Source organism: Engystomops pustulosus, chromosome 5 (assembly GCF_040894005.1).
Source record: "Engystomops pustulosus chromosome 5, aEngPut4.maternal, whole genome shotgun sequence".
In the NCBI taxonomy this organism is placed as follows: domain Eukaryota; kingdom Metazoa; phylum Chordata; class Amphibia; order Anura; family Leptodactylidae; genus Engystomops; species Engystomops pustulosus.
In genome coordinates, this window is record NC_092415.1 from 110,374,456 (window position 1) to 110,392,446 (window position 17,991).

Sequence of the window (17,991 nt, forward strand, 5' to 3'; positions counted from 1 at the left end):
GTAACTAATCCAATTGCAAAAGGGCTTAAAATTACCTGCCCTTCAACATATCAAACGTTTTTTTAAATGACGGTTACACTTTAAAAACACAGTTTTGAAACATAAGAATACTTTGTAGTTATAGCTTTCTCACAAAACCTTAAACTTGCTGGTTTAGTCAACTGCCATATTTTTTATTACTGTTTTACAAGGTCAACAGGGCCTACTGTATATACTTGAGTAAAAGTCAAGGCACCCAATTCCACCACAAAAACTTATTGTAGCTCAGTGTCATCCAGCTACCTCCCCTCTGGTCGCATCCTACAGTTAGCTCCCCCTCGCGGTTCTTCTTATCCCCCTTGGCTCACTGCTAGTAGCCTCCTGTCATCTTCTGCCACCTGTATGATTTATTTTTCCTGTGATCATGACCATTATCACACATTCATTAGCCTCCAGGAAGTAATATCCTCCTGGGTGTGGAAGGACCTGAATGATGGCATTTAAGGACCTGCAGGGGAAAGGAGTGTGCTTAATGCAAAAATGCGATGAAACAGGTGGGTGGGGGGTGGTGCAGTATTGCCCCCAAAATGCTACTGTGGAGTACACATTGCAATCGCTCTATGCCCATCTAGAATTCTGTTGTAGTTTGTTTGTTTTTTGTTTTTTTTTTTAATTGCAAACAGTCTGCACCACATTTATGAAGGGTTTTACACAGTTTTCTGCCACTTATACTGCACCAGATTTATCACCCAGCACCAGACTCTTACATGAATCTGGTGCAGAATAAGAATGTCTAGTGTAAATCTGCCACATTGTGTTTAGATTCTGCTAATTTTATTTTAAGTTAAGGCCACAAGGACATGACCTTTATGGGTGGCACAATCTGGCTGAAAAATCTGTGGCCAGACTATGGCCTCCATAAAAGGTCTATAGCACCCTCTCCCACTGCAATGAGCACACAGTGTCTGACTGCACTGTGACCAATTATGAGTAGAAAGTTGTTTGTGACACTCCAGTAATATCATGAAATCTTTATTATTTTCTTGATCATAAAAGCATTACATGAGAACAAAGTAACATTGCCACTCTATATTTAAAATTTATATATCATGAAAAAGATATATCACATTTTCTTGACATATTAAAAATATGTATGAGCATCGACTGCTAAAGTGTCATTTAGATATAAAACATGCACCAGAAACTGAAGATTTGAAAAAATATCCCTTGTATATAAAAACACAATTCCAAAACTTATTCATAAGCAGTCACATTGTAGCAAAGAATCAATAAAAATCATCATCAAATCATCTGTTTTAAGATTTAAACATGTTGGATGATGGGTAATCAGCTGTACTCAGCTCGAGTAAGGCTTTACACCTGTTGCCCTCTCTTTGCGGTCTCGTCACATGCGCAAAGGCACAGAAGAGATGACAAACAGCAGTGTCTCCTCATGGCACAAAGCAAAAAAATTTGCAGGCTCCAGACATCCGTTCCGGACGTCTTGCTACAATCTCTTAAATGTTCACTTATACGTATTTTTAGTTTATGGGTAGTGCGCCCTTTACTTTTAATATTACAGATTGTACATTCAACTCCATAAACAACGTTTATGAAGCTTTCAATGCGGTACGGAATTGATGGAATTAGAGCATGAATACAATGTTTTGGTATGAGAATATTTCTCTAGATGATTTTTATAAACAAGGGAAAATTCCTTACTGTGTTAACTAGAAAAAGTAATTCTGAAAATATATAGTTTATATGGTTGAAAAAGAAAATTCATAGCATCCCTGGATTTGTACAACACCCATACATGTGAGGTGAAAGGTACTCTTTAAAGATTTCTCACGATTAAAGTTGGTCCCTGATCATTGGGGGTCTTAGAGATGAGACCCCCAAAGATCACGAAAATGAGGGGTCCGCTGAGGTCCTTGTTACCTCAGTCGGAACCCTTGTCGCTCCCGAAGGGTAATGGACCTAGCGGCCGCGCTGGACCGCTCGTTCTGCTCCATACATCTCAATGGCGCTGATTAATAAAGCAGATTGGTCATGCGGAGCCGTCTGTTCCATTACTTTCCGGGAGCGTCGAGGGGTCCGACTGAGGTAACTGGGACCCCATGATGGGCAAGTCTTTTTTCTAGCCCTAGTTGCTATTATAGCAGTTCTGGTACCTGACCATTCTAATTTTCCACATTCTCAGATGGAGGTACAAGAGCAGAAAAGGGGATCTGACACTATCTTTTCAGCACATTTACTTACCCGGTCACTCAAGTTCACAAAAAGTGCACTGTCAGACTTTAATGCAACATGCAGCTATTCACCAAGATTGTGCGCCTGAAATCATGAATGTGTCGCTTCCCCACTCAAGTCAGACAGAGCTCACCATCTTTTTGGTGGTGCATCTTTAACATAGGATGTGTGACTCAATTTGAATGTTAAATACTGTGCACAGTCCAAATCAGTCGGACCGTCCGACCACATGCCCCCTAATTTGTGTGGTATGGAAGTCAGCGCAGCTGCACCACCAAGGGATCGCGTACACCACAGTCACAGCGCACAAACTTCTTAAATACCTGTGCAAGCCGTTTTAGCCTAGAAGAGTGTGAACAGTCCGACTAAAGTGCACAGCGCGACACTTAGTAAATGAGCCCCAATGTCTGAGAAGCACACATTGTCATCTCTCTAAGATAATCTAGACGTTGTGTTCAAACATTTTGTTTACATGCCGCTAATATTCAGTTAGGCCCTATCCCTAAACTAAAAAAAAAAAACATCGCCATAGGCGTCCCCTTTGCCCGAGACTACAAATATTATATAGAAAATCGACTAAAACAAAATAGCGAATTCATTTAAAATGATCATCTTGAGTAAATTTGAAAAGGAGGTTGAAAAGGATGGGGTTGAAAAGATGCCTCCAATACCCAAGGAACACACATATTATATATTATTATTATTTTACACACACACACAGGCGGTCCCCTACTTAAGAACACTTGACTTGCATACGACCCCTAGTTAGAAACTGACCTCTGGATGTTGGTAATTTATTGTGTTTTAGTCCTAGGCTACAATAAACAGCTCTAACAGTTATCACATGTGTCTGTAATGAAGCTTTAGTGTTAATCCTGATTCTTATGACAACCCAACATTTTTAAAATCAAATTGTCACAGAGCCCAAAAAAGTTCTGGCTGGGATTACAATGATAAAATATACAGTTCTGACTTACATACAAATTCAACTTAAGAACAAACCTACAGACCCTATCTTGTACGTAATCCGGGGACTGCCTATATTACATTGCTGCAAGGCTAAAATTAAAAAAAAAAAAAATAAATAAAATAAAATAATAAAAGACGTTGCAGTACCTTATTACATTTTCGTGGGTCCACATCCATTTACAATGGCTGCACAAGAGATCAACAGCGAAGATATATTCCCAAACATTGTCAGTCAGGTCCTCTCCATACTTATCACTCTGATGGAATTTAACATCTGGATAAAGTTGTATTGCCATAAGGACACTGTTCAGAAGAATGCCTATGTTCATTGGTGGACTCTGCAAAACAGGTTACATGCTTTTAGGTCTTCAAAGCCATAGCACTGCTTTTTAAAGCTGTATGTGTCATGTAATATTATGGAAATAAAATGTTTGGGTTTGTTGATGAGCGGTTTTAAATTTTAATATTTTAAATACTTCAGCCTTTGTCCTATGCAGAGGGAGATGTACATGCATTTTAAAGGAAATGGGTCAACTTAAACCCTTATCACCGACACTAGTTTTCAGCTCAATGACCAGACTCGATTTTTCAAATCTGACATGTCTCACGATAATTGGTTATAACTTCGGAACGCTTTAACATATCCGGGTGATTTTGAGAATGTTTTCTCGTGACACATTGTACTTCATGTTAGTTATAAAATTTAAGTGATAAGTTTTGCGTTTCGTTCTGAAAAAAAGTGAAAATTTGGCAAAAGTTTGTAAAAATTCTTCATTTTCCAAGTTTGAAATGTTCTGGTTTCCAGACAAGATGTAAAACTACCCAAAAAGTTTGATAATTAAAGGAAACCTACCACTTCTGAAGGTAGGTATGAGATGCAAACACCGGACACCAGCTCAGGGTGAGCTGGTGCCGGTGCTTAGTCTCGTTAGTGTTAAAACCGCGGTATCGCGGTTTTAACACTTTTTAAACTTTATAGTAGAAACTGCTTCGGCGCTGCGCGCGACCGTGCGCGCGCAACGCCTGCGGCATTTCCAATGTAGGCGCGCGCACGATCGTGCGCACGCAGCGCCGAAGCAGTTTCTGCTAGAAAGTTTAAAAAGTGTTAAAACCGCGATACCGCGGTTTTAACACTAACGAGAATAAGCACCGGCACCAGCTCACCCTGAGCTGGTGCCCGGTGTTTGCATCTCATACCTACCTTCAGAAGTGGTAGGTTTCCTTTAACATTTACAGAATATCTGCTTTATGTTGGGATGATATTTTATGCTTCCTCTCCTTTTTCTAGGATGTTATGAGGTGCAGAACTTTAGGTGCGATTTTTCTCATTCTCATTTTGAGGGACAACTCAGCTTTCAAGTGACTTTGAGAGGCCTAAATAATAGTAGCACCCCATAAATTACCCCACTATAGAAAGTTCACCCCTCAACATATGTAAAACAACATCTATTAAGTCCATTAACCCTTTAAGTGTTTCACATGGGTTCAAAAATATGGACCTGCGATTTAGAAACTATAGAATTATTTTGGAAAATACATTAATTTAGGCCAAAACTGACATTTTCAGAATAAATTAAATGATGAAACGCACTGCAACGCTTGATGCCCAATTACTCCCGAGTTTACTGATACCCCATATGTGGTGGTAAACTGCTGTACGGGCGAGTATAGAATGAATGGAGGCGCCATTCACAGCAGATTTGTCACATTGTACGACCTATACATTTTTTTTTTTTTGGTAATGCGAACATATGAGGGCTTATTATGTACGGGATGAGATACAATGTATAGATAGTTAATAAAATCTCATGAATAAGCTTTAGACTCCCCAAATAAATTATTTCAAGGGGGACACAAACAAAATCATCAATTTTTATTTTGGATTGTTAGCATTTTTTTCCCCCCGCTCACCGTAATGTAAAAATAATATTTTATCTTTATTCTCTGGTTCACTACGATTGCGGTGATTCCTCATTTATATAGTTTTTCTTATTTTTGCTCAATTTTCCTGAGCAAAACCAATATTGGAGAAAATCGCATTGTTGTTACTATTGACAACTTTTCAGGGTCATAACTTCTGTATTTTTCTGTTGTCAGACCTGGTTGAGGGCTTATTTATTGTGAAAAGAGTTGTTCTTTTCAGTCGTATCATATTAGGGAACGTAACTTTTTTTGATCACTTTTTAGAAAAATTTTTGTGATGGTGTTTGATGGAAAATTGTATATTATGGGAAGTTGTTCGAGTTTTTTTTTACGTAGTTCACCAAGCGGGTTCAATATTGATTTAGATTTATTGTACAGATTAATACGGACGCGGTGATACCAAATATGTACGTGTTTTTGTGTTTTATTTACTTTATTTGCATTTTATGTGTTACTGGGGAGATTATGAGACATTTTATTTATTTATTTATTTAATTATATTATAAAAAGATTTATTTTTTTTTTTAACTTTTTTTACACTTTCTACTTCTTGGCTTGAATAAGCGATCAAGCGATATCACAGCCCGACACCGGCACCAGCGAGACCCGGTGTCCCGAAATCCCGAAGTACCCTTAATGACCGCCGTAAAAAGCCGATACGGCGGTCATTAAGGGGTTAAAAAAACTAAACTTATGCCTTTAAAGAAATTGTTCTGTACAATATGAAAGTCAATTGAGAAGGAAAGTCAATTCATTTTACATAAAAAATACATACAAATCATATACACACAGACATAATGAGATGGGACCTCAGATGAAAAAAAAAATGTAAATGGTTAATTCAACTTTTTATGCATATCTGCTGGTCATAAATATACAGTGAAATCTTTCAGTCTGACAATACAGCTGGCGGTAGCAGTTAATGGTGGGTCTCTATCGATGGAGAGATGTGGTGCATAGAAAGGGTGTGTGATATGGTCTCGAAATTACTTTATCCGTTGCACACGTATAAATGCATAGATTCCTTGTTTTTTGATTGTGCCATGAGCTGTCCAAATAATTTTATTCAGCTTGTTGCCTTCTTTTTTGATGACACATCCCGAGCAGATTACAGTGAAGATTATATTCAAAATTGTTGTTTAATAGAGCATTCTCAGGATTTTGTTGCAAATGTAGAATGAATTAAAGGAAACCTACCACTTGTAGTGGCAGGTTTCCGATGAAAATACCGGGCACCAGCTCAGGGTGAGCTGGTGCCGGAGCTTATTTTAGTTAGTGTTTTAAACCGCGGTATCGCGGTTTAAAACACTTTTTAAACGTTGTAGCCGGCGCAGGCAGGTACGCGCTCGGCGCTTACCGTGCACGCGGCTACATAGGAAGTGAATGAGAGCCGCGTGCACGGTAAGCGCCGAGCGCGTACCTGCCTGCGCCGGCTATAACGTTTAAAAAGTGTTTTAAACCACGATACCGCGGTTTAAAACACTAACTAAAATAAGCTCCGGCACCAGCTCACCCTGAGCTGGTGCCCGGTATTTTCATCGGAAACCTGCCACTACAAGTGGTAGGTTTCCTTTAAGTTTTTCTGAGAAGGTACATAGTCGACATTACCTTTTTATACACTTTGGCGCAATTAGTTATCCAACCCAGCCTGTCACCTATGTAAACGCTTAGATATTTGTAAGCGTTGCCCTGCTCTATGACTCACCCCTAGTTCCTGGGACCACCTTATTTCTCTGCATATCTATTAACATCTCCTTTGTTTTTTTCATGACTAGTTCATTCCTCTCATTCCATTCCACAAAGGTGTTGATGACTTCCCTGTATTTGCTTTAATTGCCATCACAGATACAACCAACAATTAAAGAATAATCAGGGAAATAGATATAGTGCAGTGCTCCTGAACACTGAACAAATTGTGGTATGTTCCTTATTCAGACAAAGGTGGGCTCAAAGACAATAGTTAGACTCAAGAATGAACGGTATGTTGGTAAATTTAAGTATTCTGAAGTTATCTTTTCCCGTATTAAGACTAGGTCCATGGTATCGAATGTGCTAGAAAAATCTAAGAGGTCCCTTAACATAACAAATGGGATTAGTGTCATGGAAGGACTTCTTATATTCAGCGTGCAGTTGGTGAAATTTAAGACAATCGGCTTCTATTGAAGCAGCCAGGCAGCTTTTACAACATCCTGGAGGTCTTTACAGCTTGATAAACTCTGACCTCAAGAATGTTCTGTGTTGACTTCAAAAGACATTTGGTCATCTCTTCTGCACACCTACCCCCATACCTGCATCAGGACTTGGAAATAAAGAAACTGTAAGAATATTCCTGGACTCTTCCCCTCATTAATACTTTGTCCAATCCTGAATGACCCTGTGGACTAATTAATCAATGGGAGGTTCTGAAACCTGAACCAAATAGTAAATGTATAAAACATTGTGAGATGCAGGTAAAAAAAAAGGTTCACTTTATGGAGGCAGACGGGCAAGCTGGGGTGTTCCACATTTCTCCCACCTCCAGGGAATCAAGAATTTCTTTAATTTGTAAGATTGTTATTTTTTCTACCTTTTTATGTTATAACCGTTATGCTGTCTTGTGTGTCATTTTATTTTGTAATTCTTTTGTTTTTAACATATTTTTGGATGCACCAAACTCCTTTTGTAATGAAACATTTTACTTTACAAGGCTATGATTTTGCAGAGCATACAGGGACCAAAATTAAAGTGTGGTTAGCTGTGTGACTGCTATAGAGCTGAGCGTGCATGTCTAGTGGTGTTACAAGGTGACTGCTTGAGAAGCAAGAGCAGATGTAGAGTGGGATACTTATTGGTCCCATCGTAAATGCAATAAGTGGTGGCAGCAGATCTAAAAAGTGTTGGAGCTGTAGGTGGTGTGATTTATGCTCAGCTTGTGTCCTGAGTGTAACCTGTACAGTCACACCCCAAGTCACGTGACGAGGTAGTGGCTTCCTCGCTGTCACATAGGCTTTATGCAGTAAGAATAGTACTGCATCATAGTAAAAGAGGTTAGAAAAAGACATCAGGCCATCAAGTCCAACCTATACATTATATTGTGTTGATCCAGAAGGCGTCAAAAACACTGCACGGCTGATGCCAATTGTCCCAAAGCATGGAAAAATTCCTTCCCCACCCCCAATATTCCCCAGAATAGCTCCCTGTATCAACATAAACTAACAAAAAGAAATATTCCCATACAATGTCATATTATTCCTCTCCAGAAAGGCATCCAGCCCTCTTGAACATGTAGAGTTCCATAATCTCACTGCTTGTACAGTAAAGAAACTTTGTCTATGGGGATGGTAGAACCGACTCTCCTCTACGTGTAGAGGAGGACTACACCGATCGCGGGTGTTACTGGTAAGTGTTTGCTGCAATATGCAACAAAGACTTACCGGCTATGGAGAGGGCTCAGCCCCTGAGCACACTCTATGCACCGGGGTCCGACGCGTGTCGGTAACTGGTTAACCCCATCCCCCTCTACATTACCATCCCCCACTGTTTTATCTCTGTCTTCTCCATCTATATAGTTGTCCCTCCTCCCCACAATCATAGTTTAAAAACTCCTCCAGCCGACTAACTATCTTTTTCTCCCCAGCAAGGCTGCACCCTCCCCATTAAGGTGCAGCCTAACCCTAGCAAAGCGCCTATAGCAGACAGAGAGGTCGGCCCAAGCCCTTCCTTCTTGAACTATTCAACGTGCTAAGCTCCTGCTGTCTCTAGCGATGCTTGTGGCACTGGTAGTATTTCTGAAAACACTACCTTGGAGGTCCTGGATTTGAGCTTTCTACCTAGTTCATAGCATCATAGTTTATATGGTTGAAAAAAAGACACTTGTCCATTAAGTTCAACCAAGGAAGGGAAGGGATTCGATGAGGAAGGGATTTAGGGGAAACAAATCTATAACACATAGCCATCAATGTTATTTAGGTGTAAAAAGGCATCTAGACCCTTCTTGAAGCTCTCTGCTGTCCTTGCTGTGACCAGAGCCTGAGGCAGGCTATTCCACAGATTGACAGTTCTCATAGTAAAAAAGCCCTGTCGCCTCTGGTGATTAAACCTCAATTTCTCCAAATGGAGACAGTGCCCCCTCGTCTTTTGATTTGATTTAATCTGAAACAACTTACCACCATAGTTTTTGTATGGACCATTCATATATTTAAATAGATTAATAATGTCCCCTCGTAGAAGTCTTCTTCCAAACTAAATAAATCTAGTCGTTTTAAACTTTCCTCATAACTAAGACCCTCCATACCCCTTATCATTTTTGTGGCTCTACGTTGAACCCTCTCCAGCTCCAGGGCATCCTTTTTATGGACCCGTGCCCAGAACTGGACAGCATATTCCAGGTGAGGCTGAACCAATGCCTTGTACAGTGGTAATGTTACATCCCTGTCACAAGAGTCCATAGCACTTTTGATACATGACAAGACCTTGCTGGCAGCTGATTGACATTGCATGCTGTTATTCATTTATGATCAACTAGTACCCCCAGGTCCTTTGGATTACTGGCCCCCAGGTGCATAACCTTACATTTATCCACATTAAACCTAATTTGCCAAGTGGATGACCAAATATTCAGTTTGTCCAAGTCACCCTGCAGCCTATGAACATCCTACATAGACTGTATTACACTACATAGCTTGGTGCAATCTGCAAAAATAGACACAGTGCTATTCATTCCTACCTCTATATCATTAATATATTAAATACTAGTGGACCAAGCACAGAACCCTGGGGTACACCACTCATAACTGGTGACCATTTCGAGTAGGAATCATTGACCACAACTCTCTGGATATGATCCTTCAGCCAGTTCTCAATCCACTTGATTTCTGCCAAACCAATAGCCCTAATTTTACCCATCTGGTGTCTATGAGGGACAGTGTCAAATGCCTTCGCAAAGTCCAAGAACACAATATCTACAGCAGCTCCTCCATCCAGGCACCTGCTCACCTCTTCATAGAAGCAGCTAAGTGACAGCCAGCATGGGTTTACGAAGAATAGTTGTCAAACTAACCTTATTTTACTATTTGATGTCACATACTCCAGTATATAGTCTTTTACTAACCCTTCCAATATTTTCCCCGCAATGGAAGTTAAGCTTACAGGCCTGTAATTGCCTGGCGAAGTTCTAGAGCCATTTTCATATATTGGCACCACATTTGCCTTGCGCCAGTCACTTGGCACCACACCAGACATTACGGAATCCCTAAAGATTTTAGACAGCAATAACAGAACTGAGTTCCTTAACCCCTAGGCGCACCAGGACGTTAAAGTACGTCCCGGTGTCTAGATATTTAGCGCCCCAGGACACACTATAATGTCCTGCTTCTGGCACCGGCTCACGAACGGAGCAGCGGCTGTCAGCTGTCTAGTACAGCTGACACTGCACTGTAACACCTGCGATCGGATGAAGACTCCGATCGCGGGTGTTAACCCCTTACACGCCGCGGTCAAGCATGACCGCGGCTTGTAAGGGTCTTCCACCTATGGATCGGATCCCCCGTGCCGCTTACCGGGGGATCCGATCCTCTTCTGGGCAGCTCTGAGGACTGGCATGTGCCCCGGAGCTGCCTGCTCTCCCTGCCAGTCAGACCCCTTCTGGGTCTGACTGCAAACTGTCTGAGCATGCACAAGCAAGCTCAGACAGTTTACACTGCTCTACAATAAAATAGTATTGTAGAGCAGTGTATTGAACGTAAACCAGCGATCAGAGCATCGCTGGTTTAAGTGCAAGTATGTACAAGTAAAAACATGCAAAAACACTACACATAATAAATAAAAAATAAATAAAAATATAAAGCCCTAAAATGACACTTTCCCATAAAAACACTTAATAAAAAGTATAAAAAACACAAACACGCAAAAAACGGCCACATATTTGGTATTGCCGTGTCCGTAACAATCTGCATAATAAAACAGAATCGTTACTGGACCAGCACGGTAAACGCCGGAGGAAAAAATGCAAAAAACGTTATGAAAAGAGATATTTTTAATTAATACCCTTTAAAAAATGCTCTAAAAAGTGATTTAAAAAATGTTATGCCCTCTAAAATAATCCCACTAAAAAGAACAACTCTTCTCGCAAAAAATAAGCCCCTAACCAGATTTGTCAGCCAAAAAATAAAAAAGTTATGCATATGACAAGATGGTGATGCTAAAATGAATAAGAGTTTCTCCAAATTAGTTTTTATTCAGTACAATTGAATAAAATACACAAACCCCCACCTATTTGGTATCCCTGCGTCCATAACAATCTGCATAATAAAACAGAATCGTTATTAGATCCGCAAAGTGAACCCCGTAAAAAACAACCTCAAAAAACTCTGAAAAAAAGATGATTTTTTATTAATGCCCTTTAAAAATGCTCTAAAAAGTGATTTTAAAAAGTTACGCAATCTAAAATAAGACCACTAAAAAGAGCTATCATTCTTGCAAAAAATAAGCCCTTAAATAGATTTGTGAGGTGAAAAATAAAAAAGTTATGCATATGAAAGACGGTGATGCTAAAATTAACAACAATTTTGCCAAATTACTTTTTATTCAGTAAAAATGGGAAAAAATAAAAAAATATATATAAATGAAGTTTTTTCGTAATCATGGCGACCCATAGAATATACATAATATACTATTTTTATGGTATGGTTAACGGCCAAAAAAAAAAAAAAACACATAAAAATTTTCCTAAAAATTGATGATTTTCATTCCCTCCACCTACAAAGAGTTAATTAAATCTCACCAATTAGCTATAGATGCCCCAAAATTACCTACCAGAAAAGTGCATCTCATTTGGCAAAAGAAATAAAAAAAAAAGAAAAAAATTATAGCCTGTACAATGTGACATAGCAAATCTGACCTGGATGGCGCCTCCTTCCCTTCTATGCCCGGCCGTGCGCCCATACAGCAGGTTACCACCACATATGGGGTATCGGTGTACTCGGGAGAAATTGGGTATCAAACTATCATTTAATCCATAGTAAATGTTTAATTTTCTACCCAAAATGAGTGTATTGTGAAAAAATATTACAATTTGCAGACTGCACCTCCATTTTGTTTTAACCCCTTTAAAACACGTAAAGGGTTAACAAACTTCTTAAAAGTGGTTTGTTTTTCATACGTTGAGGGGTGTAGTTTCCACAATGGGGTAATTTATGAATCTAGCTATTATTTAGGCCTCTCAGTGTCAATTGGAAGTTGAGCAGGTCCATCTAAATACGTGTTTTGGTGATTTTACAAAAAATGAGAAAAATGGCACCTAAATTCTGAGCCTCATAACATTCTAGTAAAATATGTGGAATCTTAAAAAACCATCCAACATAAAGCAGACATTTGGGAAATGTAAGTTATGAATTTATTTGGGCGCTATGACTATCTGCATCAAAAGTAGAGAATTCAGAACGTTGAAAATAAAGAATTTTTCCAAATTTTTGCCAAATGTAGTTTTTTTTCATAACTAAACGCAAAAGATTTCATCCAAATTTTTAAACTATTTTTAAGTACTATGTGTCATGAGAAAACAATCTCATAGCGTCCCAAAGCTATAACCACTTATAGTGACACAGGCCAGATTTGAAAAATGGGGCCGCGTCCTTTAGGCCAAAAGAGGCTGAGTCCCGTAGGGGTTAAGAACTCTGGGGTGTAACCCATCTGTCCAGGAGCCTTGTACACATTAATTTTCTTGAGCTTAGATTGGATCATGTCTACATTCAGCCAGTCTCATAAATTACAGGATGCATGACCCACACCCACATCAGAAGTTCTTTCTTCTATCGTATAAATGGAGCTAAAAAACCTATTAAGCATCTCTGGCTTCTCTTGGTCTCCAGTCACCGATGTCCCATTTTCAGAATAAAGGGGTCCAAACTGTTCTGACCCATTTTTTTTTGCATTGATATGAAAATTTCTTGGGATTTGTTTTGCTATCTTCAGCCACCTGTCTTTCATTTTGTATTTTGGCTGATTTTCCTTTTTACAGATTTTGGTAAGTTTTTTGTAAGTATTGAAAGCCTCAGGTGACCCGTCAGATTTATATTTTTAAATGCCCTCTTTTTCTCATTAATTGACCTTTTAACTGTAGCTGTAAGCCACAGCTCCCATCTTCCATCAATGCCCATTTTATTGTTGCAAACAAACTGGAGTAAATCTAGATTCCCTCTAATCAAGTCTTTCAGGTGCACCATGAATACCTTTTCAAACACTTTCATAATGTGAGAGGTTAGAGCAATTGGTCTATAACTCAATGAAATTTTCATTTATATTTATATGCTCATAGACATTTCAGTGAATCATGGCAGAGGCCATGAGGTCCATTGTTGCTACTTTGTTTGTAAATCAACAAGAAATGGAAACAGCAGCAGCACTTCAGGTGAAGGTGAAAAGCAGAGGATTTCCTTTATTCACCCAGCATTGCAAGTTTTGACATCAAGACTGTGTCAAGCAAAGAATTTACAAAGACTTTATCAACACATTGCTATGTTGGGTAAATAAAGGAAATCTGCTGCTTTCACCATCTGGAGTGCTACGGCCCTTTATTTTCTTGTTACTAAGGCTTGGATCTGATGGACCAGAATTAACAATGTGTTGATTTATAGTGGTAACGCTTTTGTTTGTAAATCAAAACAAGGAGAAGATTTCTCTCCCAACGGTCCCATGATCATGCTATTGCAGAAGATCATTGCATTACATTGCAAAATGTATAACATGCAAAATTGTTTACCTTTTCCCAATTCAGATAGGCATTCAGACAAGTACCAATCTCATCTTTGACCAGGAGTTTAAGAACAGCCTGTATTGCTTTACTAACTACTCCGTGCAGAGACAGTATATCATTCCATGAACTGATGATGAACAGGAGCAGTATATCAGAGTCTGGAAAATCTAAAAGTAAAGAATACAAAAGAATCAGCATTAGAAAATTGTTCAGAAGAGAAGGAGGCTGGAAACAATGACATAAGACAGCCAGTTTAAGATTTCCTAACCCCTTCAGGTCCAAGCCATTTTAGGGCCTTAGGACCAGGCCTAATTTTTAAAATTTGCCCTGTGTAATAACAGGAGGTTATAACTTTGTAACGCTTTAACATATCTAGGGGGATTTGTAGATTAAAGTACAATGTGTGACGAGAAAAAAAAAAAAAAAAAAAAAAAAAATAGAAAAACTTGGATGGTTAGCTATGAAAAAAAATTGAAATTTGGCAAAAATTTCTAAAAATCATTAATTTTTAAAGTTCAAAATTTTCTGCTTTTCAGGCAGATATTTATAGCTCTCAACTAACATTTTCCAAATGTCTGCTGTATATTGGCATGGCTTTTTATGCATCCGCTCTCTTTTCTAGGTTATTAGGAGGTTCAGAATTGTGGCTGCAATTTTTATGAAAATCGTGAAAACCCTTATTTAGAGGCACCTGATCAGCTTTAAAGGGAACCTGTCAAGAGGAGACACATTTTTAAGCACTCCCCCAGTCCCCACAGAGCATAATACATACACTGCTAAAGAGTTGTATAAAAATAGGTTTTGCAGAATAAGAAGAAAAGAAAAAAAAAAAAAAAAAAAGGATCTGTTACCTTTCAATACCATGTGCTGTGTGACTAGGCACTAGGCCCCTGGGAGTGGCTGTAAAGGAGCAGTCCCCCCTCCCCCCCCACAAACACAGGAAACCGCTCCTCCATGTGTTCTTTTCAAATGCCGATCACTTGGCCTAGCGATGCCCCCTGCTCCTCTACAGCCACTCCCGAGCGTTGGGAGTTATTTATTTGAAAAGGACACATGGAGGAGTGGTTTTCCAAGGGTGGGGAGGGGGGGGGGAGACTGCTCCTTTACAGCCACTCCCAGAGCACATGGTATTGAAAGGTACTATATAACAGATCTTTATCTTTTTCTGTAAAACCGATTTTTTTTTTTTCTACAAAAACTCTTTGGGAGTGTATGTACTATGTTCTGTGGGGACTGGGGGAGGGGTACTAAAAATGGGTCTCCAGGTGACAAATGCCATTTAAGTGACAGAGGTGTAAATAGCAGTAAAACCTAGTACATTATACATTATGCCATTTTAGAAACTGCACCCTTCAATGTGTGAACAATTTACTTAAAGTAGTTTGTTAACCATTTAGATATTTCACAGGGGTTAAAACAAAATGGAGGTGTAATTTACAAGCTGTAATTTTTTTAATTAATTTAATTAGTTTAATTGTCACAAAGTATTAAATGATAAAAAAAACTCCACAAAGTTTGATACAAAATTTCTCCAGAGTTTAAGGATGCCCCATATGTGTTGGTGAACTGCTTTATGGGCACACAATTGGTCATAGAACACCAACCATTCACCGTCACATTTTACAGGCTATACAATGTTTACTTTTTTGTAATTTGGACAAATGGGGGATTATTTTTTTTTGTAGATGAGGTCCACTTTTCAGGTACATCATTTCCGGGGGATTCAATAGCTAATAATCAGATTTAATTAACTCTTTCTGGTAGTGGTTAAAAAAAAAAAAATCATTAATTCTTGTTTATGGTTTTTAGCATTTTTTTTTCCTGGACTTTCTCCGTACCATAAAAATTAATGCGTTATCTTTATTCTATGGGTCATCAGGATTACGATGATACCCCATTTAAATGGCTTTTCCATGGTAAACTAGTTTTGCAGAATATAGAACTCTTTTTGTAAGAAATTCACTTGTTTTTGCATCACCATGTATTAACCCCTTAATGACGCAGCCATTTTGTAGCTTAAGGCTCAGCCCGATTTTTTGGATTCTGACATGTGTCGCTTCATATGGTTATAACTTTTTAACACTGTTACTTATCAAAACGATTCTGAGATTGTATTTTCCGCAATTGTGGTACTTCATTTTAGTGGTAAATTTTGGCCAATAAGTTTTGCGTTTATTTACCAAAAAAAAAAAAAAAAAGAAAAATGATGATTTTTTTGAAAAATTTGCCATTGTCGAAATATGAAATCATTGCGTTTTCAGGCAGATAGATTAACCACCTAAATAAGTTGCTGAATAACATTTCCCATATGTCATTTACATTTTCATAATTTTTGAAATATCTGGATAAAATATTTTGAGGTCATGCAGCTTACAAATTGGACATTGATTTTCCGTATTTTCAGAATTGACAATTTTGGGAATAAATCCCGTTTTGATTGAAATTTTACATATTTAGCACCAAAAACCCCCTATGTATAAAACCATTTTCAAATCTGCACCCCTCAAGCTATCAGAAACAGCTTTTAGGAAGATTGTTAGCCCCTTGAAATCATACTGATGTATTACAGGGTATTAGCAGTGTCTGTGTATGCACATGCATAGGCTGACACTATGCCTGAAAGATGACAGACGGCATCTTTCAGGCATCTCTGGGGTCCCGATTACTATATACCTAAACCAACGCCATAGTTTTCCTGTCTGAATGAAGCTTTATATATATTATGTATAAAAATAGCTGTCCCAAAATAGGGAATGAACTTATGTTGATTTTTAGTTAATTTGAAAATTAAATATATTTTAACTCGTAATCATTGCAACAGTAACCCAAAAACTAAACTAAAAATGAAAAAAAAAAAAAAAAAATTTTTAAAAAGGAAACCTACCAAGAAGAATATACCATCAGAAGTAGATAGTAGATCTGATGGTAGACTCTTCCTGCCAGTCTCTGCCCTAATCTCTAATTTAATAATTCTGGAACCTAACCTAAAAAGCTTTAATTTAGTAATATGTAAATGAACTGCAGAGGCTACTGGGGTGTGGGCGTGGAGCAGTCTTAGCTCCCAGTGCCCGGCCAGGTTATTACACACCCCAGTAGCCTCCTACATATTAAAATAAAGTTCTTTCTATTTAACAAGTAAGGTTAGGTTCCAGGATTATTAAATTACAGATTAGAGCAGATTTCTGATGGTAGATTCCTCATGGTAGGTTCCCTTTAAGGCAACACAAAAAAGCAAAAAGTAATGGCCATTAAACAACTACAGCTAAAAATTCGCAAAATTGTGTGGTCATTAAAGTTTTTTCAGGCCTTGTCATGCTGTAAAGATAATTGTTTAAAAATTTAAGCCAAGAGAAACCTACAAACAACATAGGTGTATATAGAAAGTACTCTTGAAATGAGTACCTGCTTTAATGTGTCCTGTTAGCTGTGGATATTACTTAAAGCCACTGATTGCATCCATTTCCTGCTTGTAAGCACTTATTAAAAGGTAGGCATTTTTGTTCCACTGGCTTAACTGGAACTTCAGCAGAGACACTGACCAGGACTGCTCCAAAACCAACCAAGAATCTTCCTAGCAAGAGAGTTTCTATACAGCCTGTGGAATAAAAGGACTACCTTCACAAGTGGATAAATGCAGGTGCAGAAAGGCAGTTAGAGGAAAATTAGAGATCCTAAGAATCCTCTGAGTTTATCATCATTTAACAGACAAAAGAAGGGAGAACAAATGGATTGTTAAGGCTCCAGCTGATTGAGCTTCCATTAACGACAATAACTTGTTAATGGAAACCTACCACTGGATCCTGGCCGAAATGTCCTCCTCATACCACCCTCTGGGCTTTGTACCACTGATCCCAGGCCATATTTTGTTTTGGGACAAAAACCGATTAGGCAAAAAAATATAGAATTAGTCTTACCGGTAATTCGGTTTCCACTAAGTGACCATGAAGGCCCCACCTGGAGGTTTTTGACCCATTACCAAGAAGGAAGGAAGGGAAATAATGAGGGCCGTCATGGTCACTTAGTGGAAACCGAATTACCGGTAAGACTAATTCTATATTTTCCACCACGTTCCCATGATGGCCCCACCTGGAGACTTACCAGATCATACCATTATTAGGGAGGGACTACTGCCTGAA

At 38.6% G+C, this 17,991-nt stretch overlaps 1 protein-coding gene across 4 annotated transcripts in view; it reads right to left on the reverse strand.

Annotated features, from left to right (window-relative positions):
* The window catches only part of ICE1 (interactor of little elongation complex ELL subunit 1), a 107,427-nt gene that overhangs the window by 24,184 nt on the left and 65,252 nt on the right, over positions 1 to 17,991 (reverse strand). For 3 of the 4 annotated variants that reach the window (XM_072152912.1, XM_072152913.1, XM_072152911.1), the window contains exons 16-17: positions 13,862 to 14,022; positions 3,349 to 3,539 (exon numbers count right to left, since the gene is read on the reverse strand). In XM_072152912.1, coding sequence (XP_072009013.1) covers positions 3,349 to 3,539; positions 13,862 to 14,022 — 352 coding nt within the window. Of the gene's footprint in view, positions 1 to 3,348; positions 3,540 to 13,861; positions 14,023 to 17,991 lie in introns of those variants that run through there. The other variant, XR_011855809.1, reaches the window with a different exon arrangement.